At 39.2% G+C, this 21,611-nt stretch overlaps 1 protein-coding gene across 23 annotated transcripts in view; it reads left to right on the top strand.

Moving 5' to 3' along the window:
• Positions 1–21,611, top strand: part of SLMAP (sarcolemma associated protein) — a 256,378-nt gene that overhangs the window by 103,016 nt on the left and 131,751 nt on the right. For 14 of the 23 annotated variants that reach the window (XM_077128903.1, XM_077128904.1, XM_077128898.1 and 11 more), the window contains exon 2: positions 19,972–20,119. In XM_077128903.1, the coding sequence (XP_076985018.1) occupies positions 19,972–20,119 (148 nt within the window). Of the gene's footprint in view, positions 1–19,971; positions 20,126–21,611 lie in introns of all 23 variants that reach the window. The other 9 variants (XM_077128897.1, XM_077128891.1, XM_077128886.1 and 6 more) reach the window with 1 other exon arrangement.

Raw genomic sequence — 21,611 nt, 5'->3', positions numbered from 1 at the left:
ATCCATTCATCTGTTGATGGTCACTTGAATTTCCATCTTTTGGCAGTTGTAAATAATGCTGCTATGAACATCGATGTGCAAAAGTCTGTTTGCATCCCTGCTTTTAGATCATCTGGATATATACTGGGTAGCTGGATTGCCTGGTTACAAGGCACCTCTATATTTAGTCTCCTAAGGAACCACCAAACTGTCCTCCACAGCAGCTGTACAATTATAATTCTCACCAGCAATGAATAAGTATTCCAGATTCTCTACATCCTAACCAACATTTGTAGTTTTCTGTTTATTTAATAGTGGCCGTTCTAGTAGGTGTGAAATTATGTCTCATTGTGATTTGATTTGCATTTTCCTAATAGCTAGTGAAGCTGCGTGTCATTTCATGTGCTTTTTTAGTCATTTGTATTTCCTCTTTGGAAAAGCGTCTATTCATGTCTTTTGCCCATTTTTAGATAGATTGTCTTTTTATTGTTGAATTGTAGAATTTCTTTATATATTCTTCATATCAAATCCTTATTCAATATGTGGTTTTCAAATGTATTCTCCCATTGAGTCAGCCGCCTGTTCACCCTTTTGACAAAGACCTTTAAAGCACAAAGGTATTCAATTTTGAGGACTCCCCATTTATCTGTTTTTTTCTTTCATTGCTAGTGCTTTGGGTCTAAAGTTCGGAAATTACCATTAAGCACTAGATCTTAAGATGTTTCCCTTCATTTTCTTCTAGAAGCTTGATGGTACTGGTTCTTATATTTAGGTGTTTAATTCATTTTTAGTTAATTTTGGTATTGGGTATGTAATAGGTGTCTTTCATTCTCCTGGATATGAATATCCAGTTCTCCCAATACCATTTATTGAAGAGACTGGGTAGATTTGGGCATCTTGTCAAAAATCAATTGTACAAAATTGATCATATATCTGAAATTCTACTTCTGAGCTCTCAATTAGATTTCTTTGATTGCTGTGTCTGTCTTTATGCTAGTACAAAGCTATTTTGATCACTGTGACTTTAAAGATGTTTTAAAGCCAGAAAGTGTGAATCTTCCCACTTCATTCTCCTTTTTCAATATATTTTAGGCTATGCAAGGTCCTTTACCCTTCCAAATAAATTTGGTAATTAGCTTTTCCATTTCTGCAAAATAGGCTGTTGAAATTTTGATTGGTACTACATTGAATCTCTAGATCCATTTGGGTAGAATTGACATCTTACCAACATTTAGCCTGACAGTCCATGAACATGGAACATAGGTCTTCTTTTTCATTTCTTTTAACGATGTTTTGTAGTTCTCTACGTATAGGTCCTTTTCATCCTTGGTTAAGTTTATTCCCAGATGTTTGATTCTTTCCGTTGCTATTGTAAGTGAAATTATTTTTCTTGAATACCTCCTCGGTAGCTCATTACTAGTGTATAGAATAGAAACACTACTGATATTTGCACATTGATCTTGTACCCACCGCTTTACTCAACTTCTTTATTAGCTCTAGTAGTTTTGTTGGGACTTTCTAAATATAAGATCATGTTGTTGGCAAATAGTGAACGTTTTACTTCTTCCTTTCCAATTCCAATTTATTTCATTTTCTTGCCTAATTGCTCTAGCTATAACTTCTAACACAGTGTTGATAGTGGGCATCATTGTCTTGTTCCCAATCTTAAAGGGAAAGCTTTCAGTCTTTCACTATTGACTATGATGTTAGCTATGGGGTTTTTTATATATGCCCTTCATCATGCTGAGGATGTTTCCTAAGATTCATACATTTCAAAGTATTTTTAGTGAGAATGGATGCTAAATTTAGTCAAATGCCTTTTCTTTGTGAATCGAGATGATCATTTGGTTTTTCCCTTTTAATTTGTTATGTGGCCTATTTCATTATTTGATTTTCTTGAGTTGAACTACCCTTGCATACCTGGGATAAAACTCACTTGACCATGGTATATAATTACTTTAATAGACTGTTGGATTTGAATTGCAAGTATTTTGTTGAGCATTTTACATCATGATGTGGGTCTTGGTGACTGTCAGCTTCCAGGGCCCAAAGGAGAAGTCCTGGTGACTGCTCTGGAAGCCATGGATCATCATGGGCCTGCAAGAACCACGTGAAACAGGCTGGAAGGGAAGCAGCAGCAGCAGCAGCAGCAAACACTGGTTCCTCATCTTCCCTCTGGCCCGGCCCCCACTGGCGAGCTGTACCATGCCCGGCCTTGCCTTGCCCCACCCCCCACTGGCCTTTATATCATTTACAGTGTCTTTTATTGCCATAATTTTTGTCATTTTTCTAAGAATGCCTTCAAATCCTTTATGCTCTTCTAATGTCTTCTTAATATTCCTTATATCTTTATGCATATTTTCTTTCATTTCTTTGACTTGATTCAGGAGATTTATTTATATATCTTTGATTAGTTGTTCCAGATTCTATGTCTCTTCTGACTTTTTTTTTTATTTGTTCCTCTTATTGGGCTGTTTCTTCCTGTGTTTTAGTATGTCTGGTAATTTTTTTGCTGATATCTGGTTATCTTGATGGGTCTTATGCTGGTTTGAAAGGATTATGTATCCTAGAAAAGCCATGTTTTAATCCTGATCCAGTCTTATGGGAACAGTGGTTTCCTCTAATCCCCGTTCAACAATGTAGGTTGGAATCTTTTGATTAGATTATCTCCACAGAGACTTGCCCAGTTTTGGGTATTAACTTTTTTATTAAATGGAGATATGACTCCGCCCATTCCAGGTGGGTCTTGATTAGTTTACTGGAATCTTTTAAAAGAGGAAGCTTGAGAGCCATCACAGAGCCACAAGATCCATCAGAGCCCACATAGCCAGAGACCTTTGGAGATGAAGAAAAATGCCCCCAGATGAGCTTCATGAAACAGAAAGCCTGGAGAGAAAGCTAGCAGAGGTTACCATCTGCCTTTCCAGTTGAGAGGGAAACCCTTCATGCCCTTTCTTGAGTAAAGGTGACCTCTTACTGGTGCCTTAATTTGGATATTTTTAGAGACTTGCTTTAATTGGGACATTTTTATGGCCTTAAGACTGTAAACTGCAACTTAATGAATTCCCCTTTTTAAAAGCCATTCTGTTTCTGTTATATCACATTCTGGCAGCTAGCAAACTAGAACAAGTCTATTCTAAACTTTGGTTTTCTCTCTGTGATCTGCATTATTCCTTTTTTGTTGTTGTTGGTTCTCTTCCATAAGTCTGTTGTGTGTGATCCCAGTTTTTCCTAATTTCTTGTAAGTAGGTGATAAACAAGTAGACTTCCTATAACTTTTGCTGCCCCTTCCCTTTTTTGGCTTGGGCAGGCTCCAGAATTTGAACCCGAGTCTCCAGCATGGCAGGCAAGAATTCTGCCACTGAGCCACTGTTGCCCGTCAGCCCCTTCCATTTTAAAGAGGGAAGATTAACCAGGTGATGAAAGGCAAGTTTGGAAAAACAGGATTCCATAGTTGATTCCAGTATTTTAGTTTCTACTGTCTTAAATCCCCTTTATAATGAGGAGTTATATTACTGATGATGCTTTGGTCCTGTTTCCAAGTATGTTAGTTGTAGCTGTTAATCATAGGTGTTACCTAAAACCCGTTGCACTTGCATTTGGAATGAAGATGTAACCTAGACATCCTAGGAATGAGGTGAAATGGAAAGGTAGAATTAAAATTTTGTTTAGAACTAGCCTGTGTTACTTCACAAGCTGCCGGGATGTGATAGACCAGAACTGGAATGGCTTTTTAAAAAGGGGAATTTAATAAGTTGCAAGATTACATTTCTAAATCTGTAGAAATGTCCAAACTAAGGCATCCAAGTAAAGATACCTTAATTCAAGAAAGGTCAATGCATCTGGAACACCTATGTTGGCTGAAAAGGCCTATTGGTCTTTCACTGGTCCCTTGCTTCTGGGCTCTGTTGCTTTCAGCCTCTGTTCCTGTAGGGGTTCCTCACTTTGCTTCTCCAAATGGCTTTCATCTCTTGGATTCACGTGGCTCTCTCCAGGTTCTGGCTTGCTTACCATCTCATGGCAGTGTCTGCTTAGCTGCAAAGATCCATGACTGTTCTGTGAAGCAACTTTTCCCCAAGCATTTCTCTATGTTGGCTCTGTCATTTCTGACTTGCCAATATGATTCCTCCTTCAAAGGATTCCAGTTAACTAATCAAGACCCACTTGGAATGGGTGAAGTCACATCTCCAACTAGTCATAGGTCACACTCACAGTTGTGCACGTTACATCTAATGGAGATAATCTAATCAAAAGTTTCCAACCTGCAGTGTTGAATCAGGGTTAAAGGAGATGGCTGCTCACACAAATATGAATCAGGATTGAAATAGCTTTTCTAGGGTACATAATATTTTCAAACTGGCACATAGCCCAAAACCACTCAGAAAGCAGTAGAGCCAGGATTCAAATTCAAGAGCTCTGACTGGCAGAGACTGTGACTCATTAAACTATATAACATCTTTCAGCAATACATGCATGCAATTTTAAATTAAATATATATATATAAATTGGGAATAAATGCTTAAAAACTTTTCTGAACACCACTGAAGACACAGGTTTAGGTAGGGTAATTAGTGGGTGGATATGTAAAGTAAACCAGCAGTGGACTAGTTTAGAGAACCTGGTGTCTTGGATTATCATTGTGGTGAGGGAGAGAAGTGTATGGTTTGGGCAGATATTTGCTACTCCACAGACAACTTCATATTTCTTCAATGTAACAGAAAGGGACAGAAAATATTAGGCAAGTAAAAGTGTAGAGTATATTAAGCAACATGAACATCTCTGGAAGCCGTTGTGAAAGTCCTAGTTCTGCAAATATATCTAATGACTTTAAGGAACATTGGACAAAACTGAAAGAGTACCATGATACAGAACTATAAGGTTTACAAGTAAAAGTAACCAAGCGGAAAATTTTCTAAGTATTAGTATGTAACGTGGATATCTTATTTATAAGGTGATTAACACTGACTTTACATTTGACCTCAGTGTCCTATTTATAAGGAAGTTAGGTTTATTTAATGTGGGCTGGCAGCTCAGATGAAGGGTCTGGACAAACTCCACAGGAGTTCAGCTTACTAGCTGAAGAAGCAGTGAAAAAGTTTCTCTTCTTCCTTAAAAGTCTTAAGTTGATTGGATGATCTCCTCTGTGGGAGACACATCTTAGTTGATCACAGCTGTAATCAGCCACAGCTGCAATCAACTAACTGATGATTTAATACACCAGTCTTCTGGTTTATCAACCAGCCATGAAATACCCTTGCAGCAACGGTCAGGCCAGGGCTTGGCTGATCAGACAATTGAGCATCATTACTTGGCCAAGTTTGACACCAGAACTAAACCATCATAGTCCACCCTTGTCAACTTGACAACTATAGACATCAACTTGAAACATGCTTAATTTCCAAATAGAGCACAATAACAGACATATATTTCACCTAACAATATTCAACTGTCCTGTGTACCACCAGAAATGCACTATATCTCTCCAGAATAGGGTGCAAGTCTTTAGGTGACATTCACTCTTAAACTTCATATGCTATAACTTAAATACTATAACATGAACAATATAGCGTATATCATATGATAAGAGGAAAACAATATACTTGGTTATGTACAAATACGAACATAAAACAGGGAGAGAATATTAATACAATCACAGTCCTTGTTTTTGTAACTGGTTGCATGATCATAGTCCATACTTACCACTACCTTCTTCTACTACCCATTTTGTGTTCCCTTTACCCTCAGCAATCACTTCAGCTGGCCATGAGTCTGCCTGATGAGGTGACCCAAGCCTTCATTCCTCAAGTTTCTGGGCCATTGGTAGTCCTGTCTGGATTGGGTTGTTGCAGTTTTCCATTGATTTTAATTCCAAGACATGTTAATACTGGAAGACGTCATAGGGATCTCCTGTATTCCAGCAGAACTCTTCTTTACCTCCATTGTTATTTGCAGACCTATTTCCCCTTGATAGTCAGGATCAGTCACCCCAGACAGACCAGTAATCTTCTTTCATGCCTTTTGATTCAGTGGCATGAGAAGTCTGAAGTGACCAGGTGACAGTATTAACCTCTAGTTCAGTGGAATCATTGTTGTGTCTCCTGGTTGGAGCACCCCTCCTTTTGGAACTAAGACCTGTAGACCAGCAGAGCTTAAGGTTTCAGGGACAGAAAGCAAAAATTTTCCTAGTGGATCATCAGGGTTGATAGTGAGTGGTGCCACTTCCATTTCCATCTCCTAATTCCTGGCCCTGTAAATCTTGGCTGTGAGAGGCACAGCACCATCGAGTAGATGCTGATTCAGAGTATACACCTCCTCCTGTAGAACATTGTCCCAGCCCTGCAAGGTATTGCCACCTAGTTGACAGTGTAATTGGGTCTTCAAAAGTCCATTCCACTGTTCTGTCAACCCAGTTGCCTCTGAATGATGGAGAACATGGTAAGACCAGAGAATTCCATGAGCATGTGCCCATTCCTGTACTTCATTTACTGTGAAGTGGGTTCTTTGATAAAAAGCAATGCTGTATGTAATACCATGATGGTGGATAGGATGTTCCATAAGCCCATGGATGGTAGATTTTGCGGAAGTATGGTGTGCAAGTGTTCTAGTTTGCTAGCTGCCGGGATGCAATATACCAGAAATGGAATGGCTTTTAAAAGGGGGAATTTAATGAGTTGCTAATTTACAGTTCTAAGGCTGAGAAAATGTCCCAATTAAAACAAGTCTATAGAAATGTCCAATCTAAGGCATCCAGGGAAAGATACCTTGGTTCAAGAAGGCTGATGAAGTTCACAGTTTCTTTTTCAAGTGGAAGGGCACATAGCAAACACATTGTCATCTGCTAGCTTCTCCTGGCTTCCTGGTTCATGAAGCTCCCTGGGAGGCATTTTCCTTCTTCATCTCCAAAGGTTGCTGGCTGGTAGACTCTACTTCTTGTGGCTATGTCATTCTGCTCAGCTCTGTCTGAATCTCTCATTCTCCAAAATGTTTCCTCTTTTATAGGACTCCAGAAACTTATCAGGACCCACCCAAATGGGTGGAGACATGTCGTCACCTAATCCAGCTTAACATCCATGCTTGATTAAATCATATCTCCGGGGAGATGATCTGATTACAGTTTTAAACATACAGTATTGAATAGGGATTATTCTGCCTTTATGAAATGGGATTTAGATTAAAACATGTCTTTTCTAGGGGACATACATCCTTTCAAACCAGCACAGCAAGGAAGGCAAACCCAAATCTGGAGTATGTGTCTATTCTAGTTAGAACAAATTGCTGCCCCTTCCATGATGGAAGCGGTCTAATGTAATCAACAAGACACTGGGTACCAGGCTGATCACTTCAGGAAATGGTGCCATATCATGAACTGAGTGTGGGTTTCTGCTGCTGGCAGATTGGACACTCAATAGTAGCCATAGCTAGGTCAGCTTTGGTGAGTGGAAGTCCATGTGGCTGAGCCCATGCAAAATCTCCATCCTTACCACCATGCCCACTCTGTTCATGAGCCCGTTGGGCAATGGCAGGGGTGGCTGAGGAAAGAGGATGGCTTATATCCACAGGATGGGTCATCTTATCCACTTGATTATTAAAACCTTTCTTTCCTGAAGTCACCCTCTGATGAGCATTCCCATGTGACACAAATATCTTCATGTTCTTTCCCCACTCATAAAGGTCTATTCACATACCTCTTCACCAGACCTCCTTGTCACCAATTTTCCAATCATGCTCCTTCCAAGTCCCTGACCATGCAACCAAACCATTAGCAACAGCCCATGAGCCAGTATACAAACGCACCTCTTGCCAGTTCTCCTTCCAAACAAAATGAAAAACCACGTACACTGGTTGAAGTTCCACCCACTGGGAGGATTTCCCTTCACCACTGTCCTTTAAGGACATCCCAGAAAGGGGTCGTAGTGCTAAAACTGTCCACTTCTGGGCAGTCCCTGCATATCATGCAGAACCATCTATAAACCAGGCCCGAATTTTCTCTTCCTCCGTCAACTGACTGTAGGGAACTCCCCAAGAGGCCATAGCTTTAGTCTAGGAAAGAGAGGTAATGTGGCAGGAGTGGGGGCCATGGGCATTTGGAAATTACATACTTCGTCGTGTAACTTGCTTGTGCCTTCAGGACCTTCTTGAGCCCTAACTCTTATATACCATTTGCATTTTATGATGGAGTGCTGCTGTGCACTCCCAACTTTATGGCTTGATGCATCAGACAATACCCAGCTCATAATAGGCAACTCATATCTCATGGTAACTTAGTGGGCCATAGTTAAACATTCGGTCTCTACTAAAACCCAATAGGCTAAAAGCTGTTCTCAAAAGAGTAGTTATCTGCAGTGTAAGTAAGGCTTTGCTCAAAATCCTAAAGATCTGAATTATGATTCTCCTAGAAGGGCCTGCCAGAGGCTCCAGCTTGTATCCCTGTTTGCCAGTGACACTTCCAGCATTGTTGGATCTGCTGGATCACATGTCCCAAGTGACAGAGCAGCTTGCACAACAGCCTGGAGCTGTGACAGAGCCTCCTCTTGTTCCAGTCCTACTCAAAACTAACAGCTTTTCTGGTTACTCGATAAGTGGGTCAGAGTAGCACACACAAATGAGGAATATGTTGTCTCCAAAATCCAAAGAGGCCAACTAGGCATTGTGCCTCTTTTTTGGTTTAAGAGGGGTCAGATGCAACAGCTTATCTTCATGATAAAAGGGATATCACACCACTGCGACACTTAAAATTTCACTGAGGTGGAAGGCCCCTGTATTTTTGTTGGATTTATCTCCCATCCCTGACACACAAGTGCCTTACCAATAACTGTATTGTAGTTGGTATTTCTTTCTCACCAAGTCCAGTCAACATGATATCATCAGTATAGTGGACCAGTGTGATGCCTTGTAGGAGGGAGGAATGATCAAGGTCCCTGTGGACAGGATTGTGGCAGAGCTGGAGAGTTGATATACCCCTGAAGCAGGACAGTAAAGGTGTACTGCTGGCCTTGCCAGCTGAGTGTGAACTGTTTCTAGTAGTCCTTACTGACAGCTATTGAGAAAAAAGTATTTGCAAGATCAATAGCTACATACCACTTACCAGGCGATGTGTTGATTTGCTCAAGAAATGGTACCACATCTGCAATAGCAGCTGCAATTGGAGTTGTAACTTGGTTAAATTTACCATAATCCACTGTCATCCTCCAATACTTGTTTGTTTTCTGCACAGGACAAATAGGAGAGTTGAATGGGGATGTGGTGGGAATCACCACCCCTGTATCCTTCAAGTTCTTAAGAGTGGCAGTTGTCTCTGCAATCCCTCCAGGAATCTGATATTGCTTCTGAGTCACTATTTTGCTGGGTAGAAGCAATACTAGTGGCTTCCACTTGGCCTTTCCTACCATAATTGCCCTCACTCTGCAACTTAGAGAACCAGTGTGGGGATCTGACAGTACCTGAGTATGTCGATTCCAATTATACATTTTGGAAGTGGGAAAATGAGCACAGAAGGGGTCCAGTGGGAGGTGTACCTGAGCTAAAACTCCATTGATCACCTGACCTCCATAAGCCCCTACTGGCTGGTGGACCAGAGTTTTGGGTCTCTTGGAATTAGTGTTACTTCTGGGCCAGTCTAATAATCCCTGAAATATCAGATCAGTTCCTTTTACCCAGTGCACAGTCACCCTAGTAAAAGGCTGAAAGTCTCCTTCAGGAAGGCTGGGAGGCAGGTTGACAGTATAAATTTTCGGCTGTGTAACAAGGTCCTTCCCCAAGGGTACCCAGCCTTCCCTTCATCTGACGGGCTTTGGGTCTATAAACTATCTCAAATCCGGGAATTGATTAAGGGGTCATGATTCTCTGTTTTTGTAATTCAAGTTAGACTTCTGTTTACTTGACCTGGAATTATTCTGTTTATACAGCTCACATAAGAATTTAGTAGATTACCCATCTATTTTACTTTTAGGTACCCCCTAAAAGTAAACACCACAAGTTGTTGCCTAAAAGGCAACACCACAAGTCTCTGCAAGTCAGATTATTTTGACTGCTTCTTTGAGTCTGCTGTCCATTGTGTTGGGCATGCCCATCTTGTCTATGATGATTAACTGTTGCCACATACCTTTTGCAAAGTTGCAGTCCGATCATCCCGTTGTGTTAATGATTCCAGCCCAGTGGCAGCAGTTTTCACAGTAATATCTGACCTACAGAGAAGGGTGACTACAGAGCTCTTCAGGGATGATGGATATGGTAGTTAGCTTTAGTTGTCAACTTGACTAGGTGCAGGTGCCTAGTTCTGTTGCTGTGAAAATGAGCCAATGGCATGTGAACCTCATCTGTTGCTGATTACATCTGCAGTCGGCTAGGAGGCATGCCTGCTGCAATGAAAATGATGTTTGATTTAATTGGCTGGTGCTTAAATGAGAGAGCTCAACGTAGCACAGCGCAAGCAGCTCAGCGTACCTCATCTCAGCACTCGCAGCTCAGCCCATGCCTTTGGAGATGCAGAAAGGAATCACCCTAGGAAAAGTTGTTGTAACACAGAGGCCTGGAGAGAAGGCCAGCAGAGATCGCCCTGTGCCTTCCCACATAAGAAAGAACCTCAGTTGAAAGTTAGCTACCTGTCCTCTGAATAACTATATGTTAACTAAATAAATCTCTTTTGTTGAAAGCCAATCTGTCTCTGGTGTGTTGCATTCCATCAGCTAGCAAACTAGAACAGTGGAGCTAGTCTCATGAATTTATTTCTCAAGATTCTGGTGAAAGATGTGTCCTGTGGACATTCCTGGGGTGTGTGAGCAGGTCTTCCATGATAAATCCACTCTCACTTTCCAATCTCTCTAAGCCTCTGGATCCCGGCATCTACATTATACCAGGGCAGTTTTGGAGTTTCAACCTCAGATAATGTCAGCCACCTTTGATCTGCATTTCAGCCAACCATTCAAACAAACTGTTAATGCCCTTTTTAACCCTTCAAGCTACAACAATGAATGGAGAATCTCTGCTTAGTGGGCCCATATCAATAAATTCAGCTTGATCCAACTTTTTATTCCTTCCATCATTGTCCCACACCCTTAATATCCATTCCCACACATATTCCCCTGATTTGTGTCTATACAGATTGGAAAACTCATGCAGTTCTTTTGGAGTATAGCACATCTCCTCATGGATCACACTTTGTACCTCATCTTTTGGGTCCTGTTGGGACTTTAGTCTAGTTAAAAGTCTTCAAAAAAAGAAAGATGGTGGTGGTGGGTCATGAAAAGAAATAGAACTGTCTTTCAAGCTAATTACCCCAGGGCATTCCTTTTTTTAAAATTTTTTTTATTGTTTTAAATTTTTAAAAAATATATGACAAGAAAGAAACACAAACATTCTTAACATGATCATTCCATTCTACATATATAATCAGTAATTCACAATATCATCACATAGTTGCATATTCGTCATCATGATCATTTCTTAGAACATTTGCATCAATTCAGAAAAAGAAATAAAAAGACAACAGAAGGAGAAATAAAATGAAAACAGTGGAAAAATTGAAAACTTTCCCCCTAAGATCAGGAACAAGACAAGGATGTCCACTATCACCACTATTATTCAACATTGTGTTGGAGGTTCTAGCCAGAGCAATTAACAAGAAAAAGAAATACAAGGCATCAAAATTGGAAAGGAAGAAGTAAAACTATCACTGTTTGCAGACGATATGATACTATACGTCGACAACCCGGAAAAATTCACAACAAAACTACTAGAGCTAATAAGTGAGTACAGCAAAGTAGCAGGTTACAAGATCAACATTCAAAAATCTGTAGCATTTCTATACACTAGTAATGAACAAGCTGAGGGGGAAATCAAGAAACAAATCCCATTTACAATCGCAACTAAAAGAATAAAATACCTAGGAATAAATTTAACTAAAGAGACAAAAAACCTATATAAAGAAAACTACAAAAAACTGTTAAAAGAAATCACAGAAGACCTAAATAGATGGAAGGGCATACTGTGTTCATGGATTGGAAGACTAAATATAGTTAAGATGTCAATCCTACCTAAATTGATTTACAGATTCAATGCAATACCAATCAAAATCCCAACAGCTTATTTTTCAGAAATAGAAAAACCAATAAGCAAATTTATCTGGAAGGGCAGGGTGCCCCAAATTGCTAAAAGCATCTTGGGGAAAAAAAACGAAGCTGGAGGTCTCGCGCTGCCGGACTTAAAGGCATATTATGAAGCCACAGTGGTCAAAACAGCATGGTATTGGCATAAAGATAGATATATCGACCAATGGAATCGAATAGAGTGCTCAGATATAGACCCTCTCATCTATGGACATTTGATCTTTGATAAGGTAGTCAAGCCAACTCACCTGGGACAGAACAGTCTCTTCAATAAATGGTGCCTAGAGAACTGGATATCCATATGCAAAAGAATGAAAGAAGACCCATATCTCACACCCTATACAAAAGTTAACTCAAAATGGATCAAAGATCTAAACATTAGGTCTAAGACCATAAAACAGTTAGAGGAAAATGTAGGGAGATATCTTATGAAACTTATAATTGGAGGCGGTTTTATGGACCTTAAACCTAAAGCAAGAGCACTGAAGAAGGAAATAAATAAATGGGAGCTCCTCAAAATTAAACACTTTTGTGCATCAAAGAACTTCATCAAGAAAGTAGAAAGACAGCCTACACAATGGGAGACAATATTTGGAAATGACATATCAGATAAAGGTCTAGTATCCAGAATTTATAAAGAGATTGTTCAACTCAACAACAAAAAGACAGCCAATCCAATTACAAAATGAGAAAAAGACTTGAACAGACACCTACCAGAAGAGGAAATACAAATGGCCAAAAGGCACATGAAGAGATGCTCAATGTCCCTGGCCATTAGAGAAATGCAAATGAAAACCACAATGAGATATCATCTCACACCCACCTGAATGGCCATTATCAACAAAACAAAAAATGACAAGTGCTGGAGAGGATGCGGTGAAAGAGGCACACTTATCCACTGTTGGTGGGAATGTCAAATGGTGCAACCACTGTGGAAGGCAGTTTGGCGGTTCCTCAAAAAGCTGAATATAGAATTGTCGTACGACCCAGCAATAATACCATTGCTGGGTATCTACTCAAAGGACTTAAGGGCAAAGACACAAACGGACATTTGCACACCAATGTTTATAGCAGCATTATTTACAATTGCAAAGAGATGGAAACAGCCAAAATGTCCATCAACAGAAGAGTGGCTAAACAAACTGTGGTATATACATACGATGGAATATTATGCAGCTTTAAGACAGGATAAACTTATGAAGCATGTAATAACATGGATGGACCTAGAGAACATTATGCTGAGTGAGTCTAGCCAAAAACTAAAGGACAAATACTGTACGGTCCCACTGATGTGAACCGACATTCAAGAATAAACTTGGAATATGTCATTGGTAACAGAGTCTAGCAGGAGTTAGAAACAGGGTAAGATAATGGGTAATTGGAGCTGAAGGGATACAGACTGTGCAACAGGACTAGATACAAAAACTCAAAAATGGACAGCACAATAATACCTAATTGTAAAGTAATCATGTCAAAACACTGAATGAAGCTGCATCTGAGGTATAGGTTTTGTTTTTTTTTTTTACTATTATTATTACTTTTATTTTTTTTCTCTATAGTAACATTCTATATCTTTTTCTGTTGTGTTGCTAGTTCTTCTAAACCGATGCAAATGTACTAAGAAATGATGATCATGCATCTATGTGATGATGTTAAGAATTACTGATTGCATATGTAGGATGGTATGATTTCTAAATGTTGGGTTAATTTCTTTTTTTCCGTTAATTAATTTAAAAAAAATGAAAACAGTAAAAAATATATACATACCATACCCCTTACCCCTCCCTTTCTCTGATCACTAGCATTTCAAACTAAATTTAACATTTGTTCCCCCTATTATTTATTTTTATTCCATATGTTCTACTTGTCTGTTGACAAGGTAGATAAAAGGAGCATCAGATACAAGGTTTTCACAATCACACAGTCACACTGGGAAAGCTATATCATTATACAATCATCATCAAGAAACATGGCTACTGGAACACAGCTCTACATTTTCAGGCAGTTCCCTCCAGCCTCTCCACTACATCTTGAATAACAAGGTGATATCTACTTAATGCGTAAGAATAACCTCCAGGATAACTTCTCAACTCTGTTTGGAATCTCTTAGCCATTGACACTTTGTCTCATTTCACTCTTCCCCCTTTTGGTGGAGAAAGTTTTCTCAATCCCTTGATGCTAAGTCTCAGCTCATTCTAGGGTTTTTCTCAATCCCTTGATGCTGAGTCACAGCTCATTCTAGGATTTCTGTCCCACATTGCCAGGAAGGCCCCGCACCCCTGGGAGTCATGTCCCACGTAGACAGGGGGAGGGTGGTGAGTTTGCTTGTTGTGTTGGCTGCAGAGAGAGGCCACATCTGAGCAACAAAAGAGGCTCTCAGGGGTGACTCTTAGGCCTAAATTTTAAGTAGACTTGACCTATCCTTTACAACAACTACTCTTAATGTGAACTATATCGCACATTAAAGGTAATGAAATAGAACTTTGCTAATACCTCAAAATCTCCCTCGTGCCCTTTCCTGAACACTTCAACAACTTGACCAGCACTTTTGGTCAAGAAAGTTTTCTCAATCCCTTGTTGCTGAGTCTCAGCTCATTCTAGGATTTCTGGCCTATGTTACCCAGGGCTTTCCTTTGTAGTTTCATCTTGTGAAGCAGGATTAGTCCCTCCAGACAGAGGAGTGAGGGTTCTTTCCCCAGGGAAGGTGGTTATGGGTTTAGCAGGTACTGAAGGGTTAATGTCTTTAGGTGGAGGTTGGATGGCAGACTCCTCTGGGCAGATTGGAGGCCTGGAAGCTGTTTCCTCAAGGCAGGCTAGAGGTCTAGAAGCTCTTTCCTCAGGGTAGTCCATTACAGATCTGTCCAGCAAAGCCTCAGCAGATTCCAGGGATTCTACCTCTACATTGCCTTCATTATCAAGCCTATATCCCCTTCCCACATTTCAGGATCCCATTCTTTTCCAATCAAAGTCCTTACCTTAACAGCAGATACCCTGCAAGGTTGAGATTGTAGTTTACATTGTAAATCTGCTACTCGTATGGTGAGGCTCTGCGTATGTTTTTCAGAGATCTCAACTCTGCAACCATAGGAAATAAGATTTCTTTCAGGGCACATATGGAAACTTTTACATCTTTCATAACAGTGCTGATGTTGCAAATTTGAAGCCTCTAGCTCATTCCTTTCCCTCATCAATGTATCTAGCATATCTGACAACAACCAACCAATATCATTATACATCTTAATTCCACAAAACTCCATAAAGGTGTCAAAAGGCTCACCCAGCATACAATTAGATTCTACTAATTATGTGAGCATACAATTAGCAGAACCTAATGGTGATATTTTGCATATCTCTCTTACCAACTCACCCCATGAACTGTCAGTGCCATACTGAATGTGAGAAACAGAGTCATTAGTGCCTTTGAGTCTAATCAGATTGGAAAACCAATTGTAAATACTCATCATCACTTCACCAAGGTGATAGTAGAACCTAACCATCACTTACCCATAGGCTACAGTTTATGTTTCTAAAGCTTCCAAGACTATAACAGAAAGTTACAGTTACTGACCACCCATGAGAACATACATAATTGTTTTCTCTATTATAATCTGAAAATGAAAATGGGAAAGTGCTTATTCATACCTGGCAAGTCACATTTGGATATAGACATAGATTCAGAAATATAAAATCATAACTTTTAAAAAGTTTTGTTTAAAATAAATTTATAGTTCTTCTTAATTACTAATATTTTAATTGATTTGCATTGTTAAAAATGTTTTTCATCTGTAAAAGTGCCATTTAAGTCTCCTAAACCAGGCAGGCCATGGTGGTTCAGCAGGCAGTGTTCTCGCCTGCCACGCCCGACACCCGGGTTTGATTCCCTGTGCCTGCCCATGCAAAAAACAAAAAACAAAAATCTCCTAAACCAAAGAACAATCATTTCTCTTTTTCTGTCATAGACTTGTGTTTAGTTACCCATTGAGAGATGCAGGTATTTCCTGCATCCTGAATACTCAACAAAATTATCAAAGATGCAGGTATTTCCAGCTTTCTTTTCTGTCATTCTGTGCTTTCTGGCTTGCCCTGTTAGTCTTGACTCACTGCAGAATAGCAAAATTGCCACCGTCATTCTAGTCATCACATACATTGCATCCAAAAGCAGAAAGGGTAATATCTCACAGATTTCTGCTAACTCCTTGACCATACTTCTTGTGTTTTCATTCCTAAACAATAACTACTAAAGGGAATTGAAATTAATACTATTGGCTTAGGCCGATAAAGATTCTGAGACTATTCTGTATTTATGCTAGGATTGAGCAAATAAGTAAATATGTTATAGATTGTAAGAGCTGAATTTCTCACTGTTAGGATTTGGTAGTTTGAAGTTGTAAGTACCCCAGAGAAATACATTCTTAGTCTAATCCATTCCTATGGATGTAAACCCACTGTGAGTGGGACCTTTTGTTGAGGTTACTTCATTTAAAGTATAACCCACCTCATTCAGAATGCAACTTAATCTTATTCCTGGAGTTCTTTATAAGTGAAATGAATACAGAGAAAGAAAAAGCCATGAAAGCAAGAAGATGAAATCATTGAAACCCACATGAGAAGGGAGAGACCAGCAAATGCTGCCATTTGCCATGCCATGTGACAGAGAATTGTTGGCAGCCAGCCCTGGAATGCCGATCATTAGGAAGAAAGTATTACCTTGTTGATTCTTGATTTGGACATTTCCTTGGCCTCAAAACTGTAAGCTAGTAAATTCCCAGTATTTAAGCCAATTCATTTTGTAATATTGGTTGGAGCAGCCTAGGAAACTAAAACAAATTTTGGTACTTGGAACATATAAATACCCAAAATGTGAAAGTGGGTTTGGAATTGGGTAGTGGATAGAAGCTGGAAGAATTGTGCAGTGCTTGATAGGAAAGGCCTAGATTGTTTTGAAAAGACTAGAAATACGGATGCAAAAGGTACTTCTGATGTGGCCTTAGGAAAAAAGATGACAATTGTATTATTTGAAAGTGGAGGAAAGGCAATCCTTATTTTAAAGTGGCAGAAAACTTGGCAAAATTGAATTCTGATGTAGATGGGAAGACAGAATTTGAGAGTGATGAGCTTGGATGTTTAACTGAGGAGATTTCCAAACTAAATGTAAAAAGTGCAGCCTGGTTTCTCCTTGCAGGTTTTAGTAAAGTGCAGGATGAAAGGGATAAGCTGAGAACTGAACTCCTGAGTATAGAGAAACTAGAAATTAATAGTTTGGAAAATTCTCAGTTTCTGGGAAATGAGTCCACATAGAATGGTGCTGCATGTGAGGGTTTAACTGGATATTGAACCAGTAAACCATTTCAGTGCAAGTCAGGGTTAGAGATGCAGTTATCCAGGAAGGAGCTGTGTAAAATCCTACTGTCTGATGGTTTGCACCCCTGTGCACTACACCCAAAAACGACAAGTTTTACAAGATCTGTATGAATTGAATTCCTGCCAGCCTATACTTAAAGAGATAAGAAAGGGATAAATTGAACTAAAAAAGACAAAGCTGTGGAAGCTGAGGTCAGACAGAATACATCTTCTCAGGACAAGAGTGGCACAGTACTTGGAGAGGGTAGGCCTTCTACCCCGTTGTTCCGAAAGAATGCTGTTACCCTCTCAGAGGGTGGACCCCATGACTCCAGGATTGCAGAGAGTCTGGCCACCATCCCAGTGCTTGATGACGGTGGACCTTGTACCCCAGGATTGGAGGAGAGCCTGGCTGCCATCCCAATTCTTGAAGAACGTGGACACCGCTGTGTTTGGGGAGATCATGGTTGCTGTGCAAGCACTTAGAAAGGTCTCGCTGCCACTCCATCAGGCCCGGAGGACAAAACATTGTTCTATAGATGTCTTTCAGATCAGATCTTGAAATTTATATGCCCTGCAGGGTTTCAGAATTATTTGGGACCCCTGACCCTTGCTTTTCTATCAACTTCTTATGAAAATGGAAATGTTTTTCCTATGCCTGTTCCTCCTTTGTACATAGGAAGCAGATAACTTGTTCTCTAGGTTTCACAGGTTCACAAATGGAGAGTAATTGTGCCCCCGGACACACTACACCTATAAATTATTTTGATGAAACTTTGTATGTATTGTTTCTGAAATGACTTAAAGTTTTTTGGATATTGTGATGGAATAAACATATATTGCATGTAGAAAGAACATCTCATTTTGGCATCTGAAAGGTAGAGTGTGGTGGTTTGAAGTTGTATGTAACCCCAGAAAAATATGTTCTTAAATCTAATCCATTCCTGTAGCTATAAACCCATTTTAAGTAGGACCTTTTGATGAGACTACCTCAATTCAGGTGTGACCCACCTGGTTCAGGATGGGACTTAATCCTATTACTGGAGTCCTTTATAAATGAAATGAATACAGAGAGAGAAAAAGTCACAGAAGCAAGAAGGTGAAATCATCAAAACCCAGAAGAGAAGGGAGAGACCAACAGACACTGCCATATGCCTTGCCATGTGACAGAAGAGCCAGAATTGCCAGTAGCCAGCCCCAGAATACTGGTCTTCAGGAAGAAAGCATTGTCTTGATGATGCCTTAATTATGCCTTGATTTAGACATTTTCTCAGCTTCAAATTGTATGCTAATAAATTCCCATTGTGTAAGCAAAAAAAGAAAAAAAATTTTTTGTTTAGCTGGATTTTTTTAAGGAACAACTTTTTTGTGTTATAATTCATGATTTTAAAGTGTACAGTTCACTGGCTTTTAGTATATTCAGAGTTGTGCAACTGTTATCACTATCTAATTTTAAACTGTTTCCATCAGCCCAGAAAGAAACCTTATTCCATTAGCAGTCACTCCTGATTCCTCACAAGCACTAATGTACTTTTCAACCCTTGCATCCACTAATGTACTTTTCGCTTCTATAGTTTTGCCTGTTCTGGACATTTCATATCATTGGAATTATAATACATGATCTTCTGTGACTGGCTTCTTTTACTTAGTGTAATGTTTTCAAGGTTCAAACATTTTGTAGCATATATCAGTATTTCATTCCTTTTTATTACCAAATAAATTCCATTGTATTCATGTTCCAGCCTAACACAACCCTGAGACCAAAGAACACACTAGACAGAAGACTACCCATGAGTTTTTTTAGGGGCTTACAGACATGAGGAAGATCTTCCCCGATTGTGTTCAGTTGGGAGATGAAAGTCTGCCCTCTGTCCAAATCCAAGAGAGGAAAAGAGAGAGAGAGAGAGAAGTGTGCCCAGGGAAAGGCTTATAAAGTTTAACAGTCTCGCAAGATTTGATTACATCAGATTTTCAGCAGACTCTTGTGAGATTTGGTTATTATGGGAAGGGAAGATTTACATTCTTTGACCTTTAATGTCTGTCCCAGTCATGTGGGTGGCTGTGTAACTTGCTCTCATAGTGGAGGAGGGGGCAAGGCTTGGGTCCTGGGTCCTTACAATTCACATGTCACATACTGTTTCTCTATTCATTTGTTGATGTTCATTTGGGTTGTTTCTACTTTTTGGCTTTTATGAATGATGTTGCAATGAATATTTGTTTACAAGTTTTTATGAGGACATATAGTTTCACTTTTCTTGGGTATATATCTAGTAGTGGAATGGGTCACATGATAACTCTGTTTAACATTTTGAAGAACTCACAAACTATTTTCTTAAGTGGCTGTACCATTTTATCTATCTGAATTTTAAATCATCTGGTTTTAGGGTTTTAATTTCATGTATGTTGAAGGAAGAGGTTAACTGAAACGAGTGGTTTGAATTGATAGGGTAAACCCACCTGTAGGAGTTTGCAAAGTTGGGAGTACTTTCGAAAGTAGATTTGAAATTATTACTATTAATTGTTGGCTCATTTTATTTTATTTTTGCAGTTTTATCTCCAAGACACTAAAAGTAGTAATGGTACCTTTATAAATAGCCAGAGATTGAGTCGAGGCTCTGAAGAAAGTCCACCATGTGAAATTCTTTCCGGTGACATTATCCAGTTTGGGGTAGATGTGACGGAGAACACACGGAAAGGTACGGGTATGGATCAGTTTTTCCTATTTGTGTTTTTTAGTTTGATTTTTTTTAAACCGTCTTTTATGTTACAAAACATTACATATTTTTACATGCTTTTGAAAGCAATTCAAATATAGCATCATATGCTGTGAAAAATGGAAAAACCCTTAATTGCTTTAAATTTAAAATTTTAAATTCTAAAATGTTAATTTATATTCTTCCTCACATTATGAAAACAGAAAACACTATTGAATAAATCAGGAAGCACTGGCTGCAATGACATCATTTCCAACCAACAGAAGCTTAAATTATAAGGATATATATTGTCAACTTAATGAGAAGTCTGAAGGCAGATAGGTGCAGAGTTTGTTAGATTGGCTCAGTGTCGTCTGATATCCAGGGTCTTTCTGTCCTCCTGTTCTACTGTCTTTAACATGTTGGCTTTTCATACTTGTGCTTTTTGCCTCAAGGTGGTGGCTGCAATCCCAGGAATCATTTTCCTCACACCAGTGGTGCAGGCAAGAAGGATGAGGCAGGGACATAATGCCTTCTTGTGTGGCTTTCTTTTTATGCTGAAAGGACAGTTTTTCCCAAAATCCTCCCAGCTGATTTTTCTTTGTCTTACTGGTCACATTGCTGTAAAGGAGCTTTGCCAGATCAGTAAGTACCCAGGCAAAAGGGGAGCAGGAGATTCATGATTGGCTGAGACTAGGTTAGAATAACCATTGCAATAATAATTGATCAGGGCTGAGACTACATTTATAATAACCATTATAATAGTAGATATGTACAAAGCTGAGACCAGACTAGAATGACTATTATAATAGTAAGTATAAACAAGGATGAGGTAATTGTAAACAGGGGTGATACTAATTGAGTTTCAGTAATTTCAGGTATTAACTTCTGCCTATTCTACAATATAGAAAGAAAAACATCTATATAATGATTCAATAATTATAATCATTTGTTAATTCTTAATTTCTCAGTTACAATAGTTTTTAAACTAGAAATTCTCTACCTAAATAAATGTTGGTTAACTTCTTTTATGACTCTAAAGCTTCCCACCTCAAGCTAGTTCACAGTCTACTTTATGACCATGAAGTTATATGACTGAATCATAAAACTAAATGTATAGGAACCAAAAGTAGGCAGTTCCACTATATTAATTTAATATGGATAATAGAGCCATTGACAAGTTTCTCTGAACATATTCTGACCTGGTGATAAGCTGAATTATCAGTCTGACATTTTGAGGTGGGTATGGTGAGGCTGGTGTGTTCATGCATAATTGTATATATGCTTTCATTGGCATTGCAACTGCAGTATTATTTTTACTGAGACTTGTTGGCCTCCTTAGAGAGTGAGTGTTTGGTATTTGAATGTGGGTAGGGTCAAAGCCTTAGGAATTATCATCTATTATTTTAAACAGAAAAGAAATTGTGTTTTCATGCAAAATACTGATTGTTCCTTACTAAGAGAACTCAACTTGTGATGCCTATGTTGGGACATG

Source organism: Tamandua tetradactyla, chromosome 15 (genome assembly GCF_023851605.1).
Source record: "Tamandua tetradactyla isolate mTamTet1 chromosome 15, mTamTet1.pri, whole genome shotgun sequence".
Taxonomy (NCBI): Eukaryota; Metazoa; Chordata; class Mammalia; order Pilosa; family Myrmecophagidae; genus Tamandua; species Tamandua tetradactyla.
Note: the sequence above shows the minus strand (reverse complement) of the source record. Positions and strands in the feature narration are given on the sequence as shown.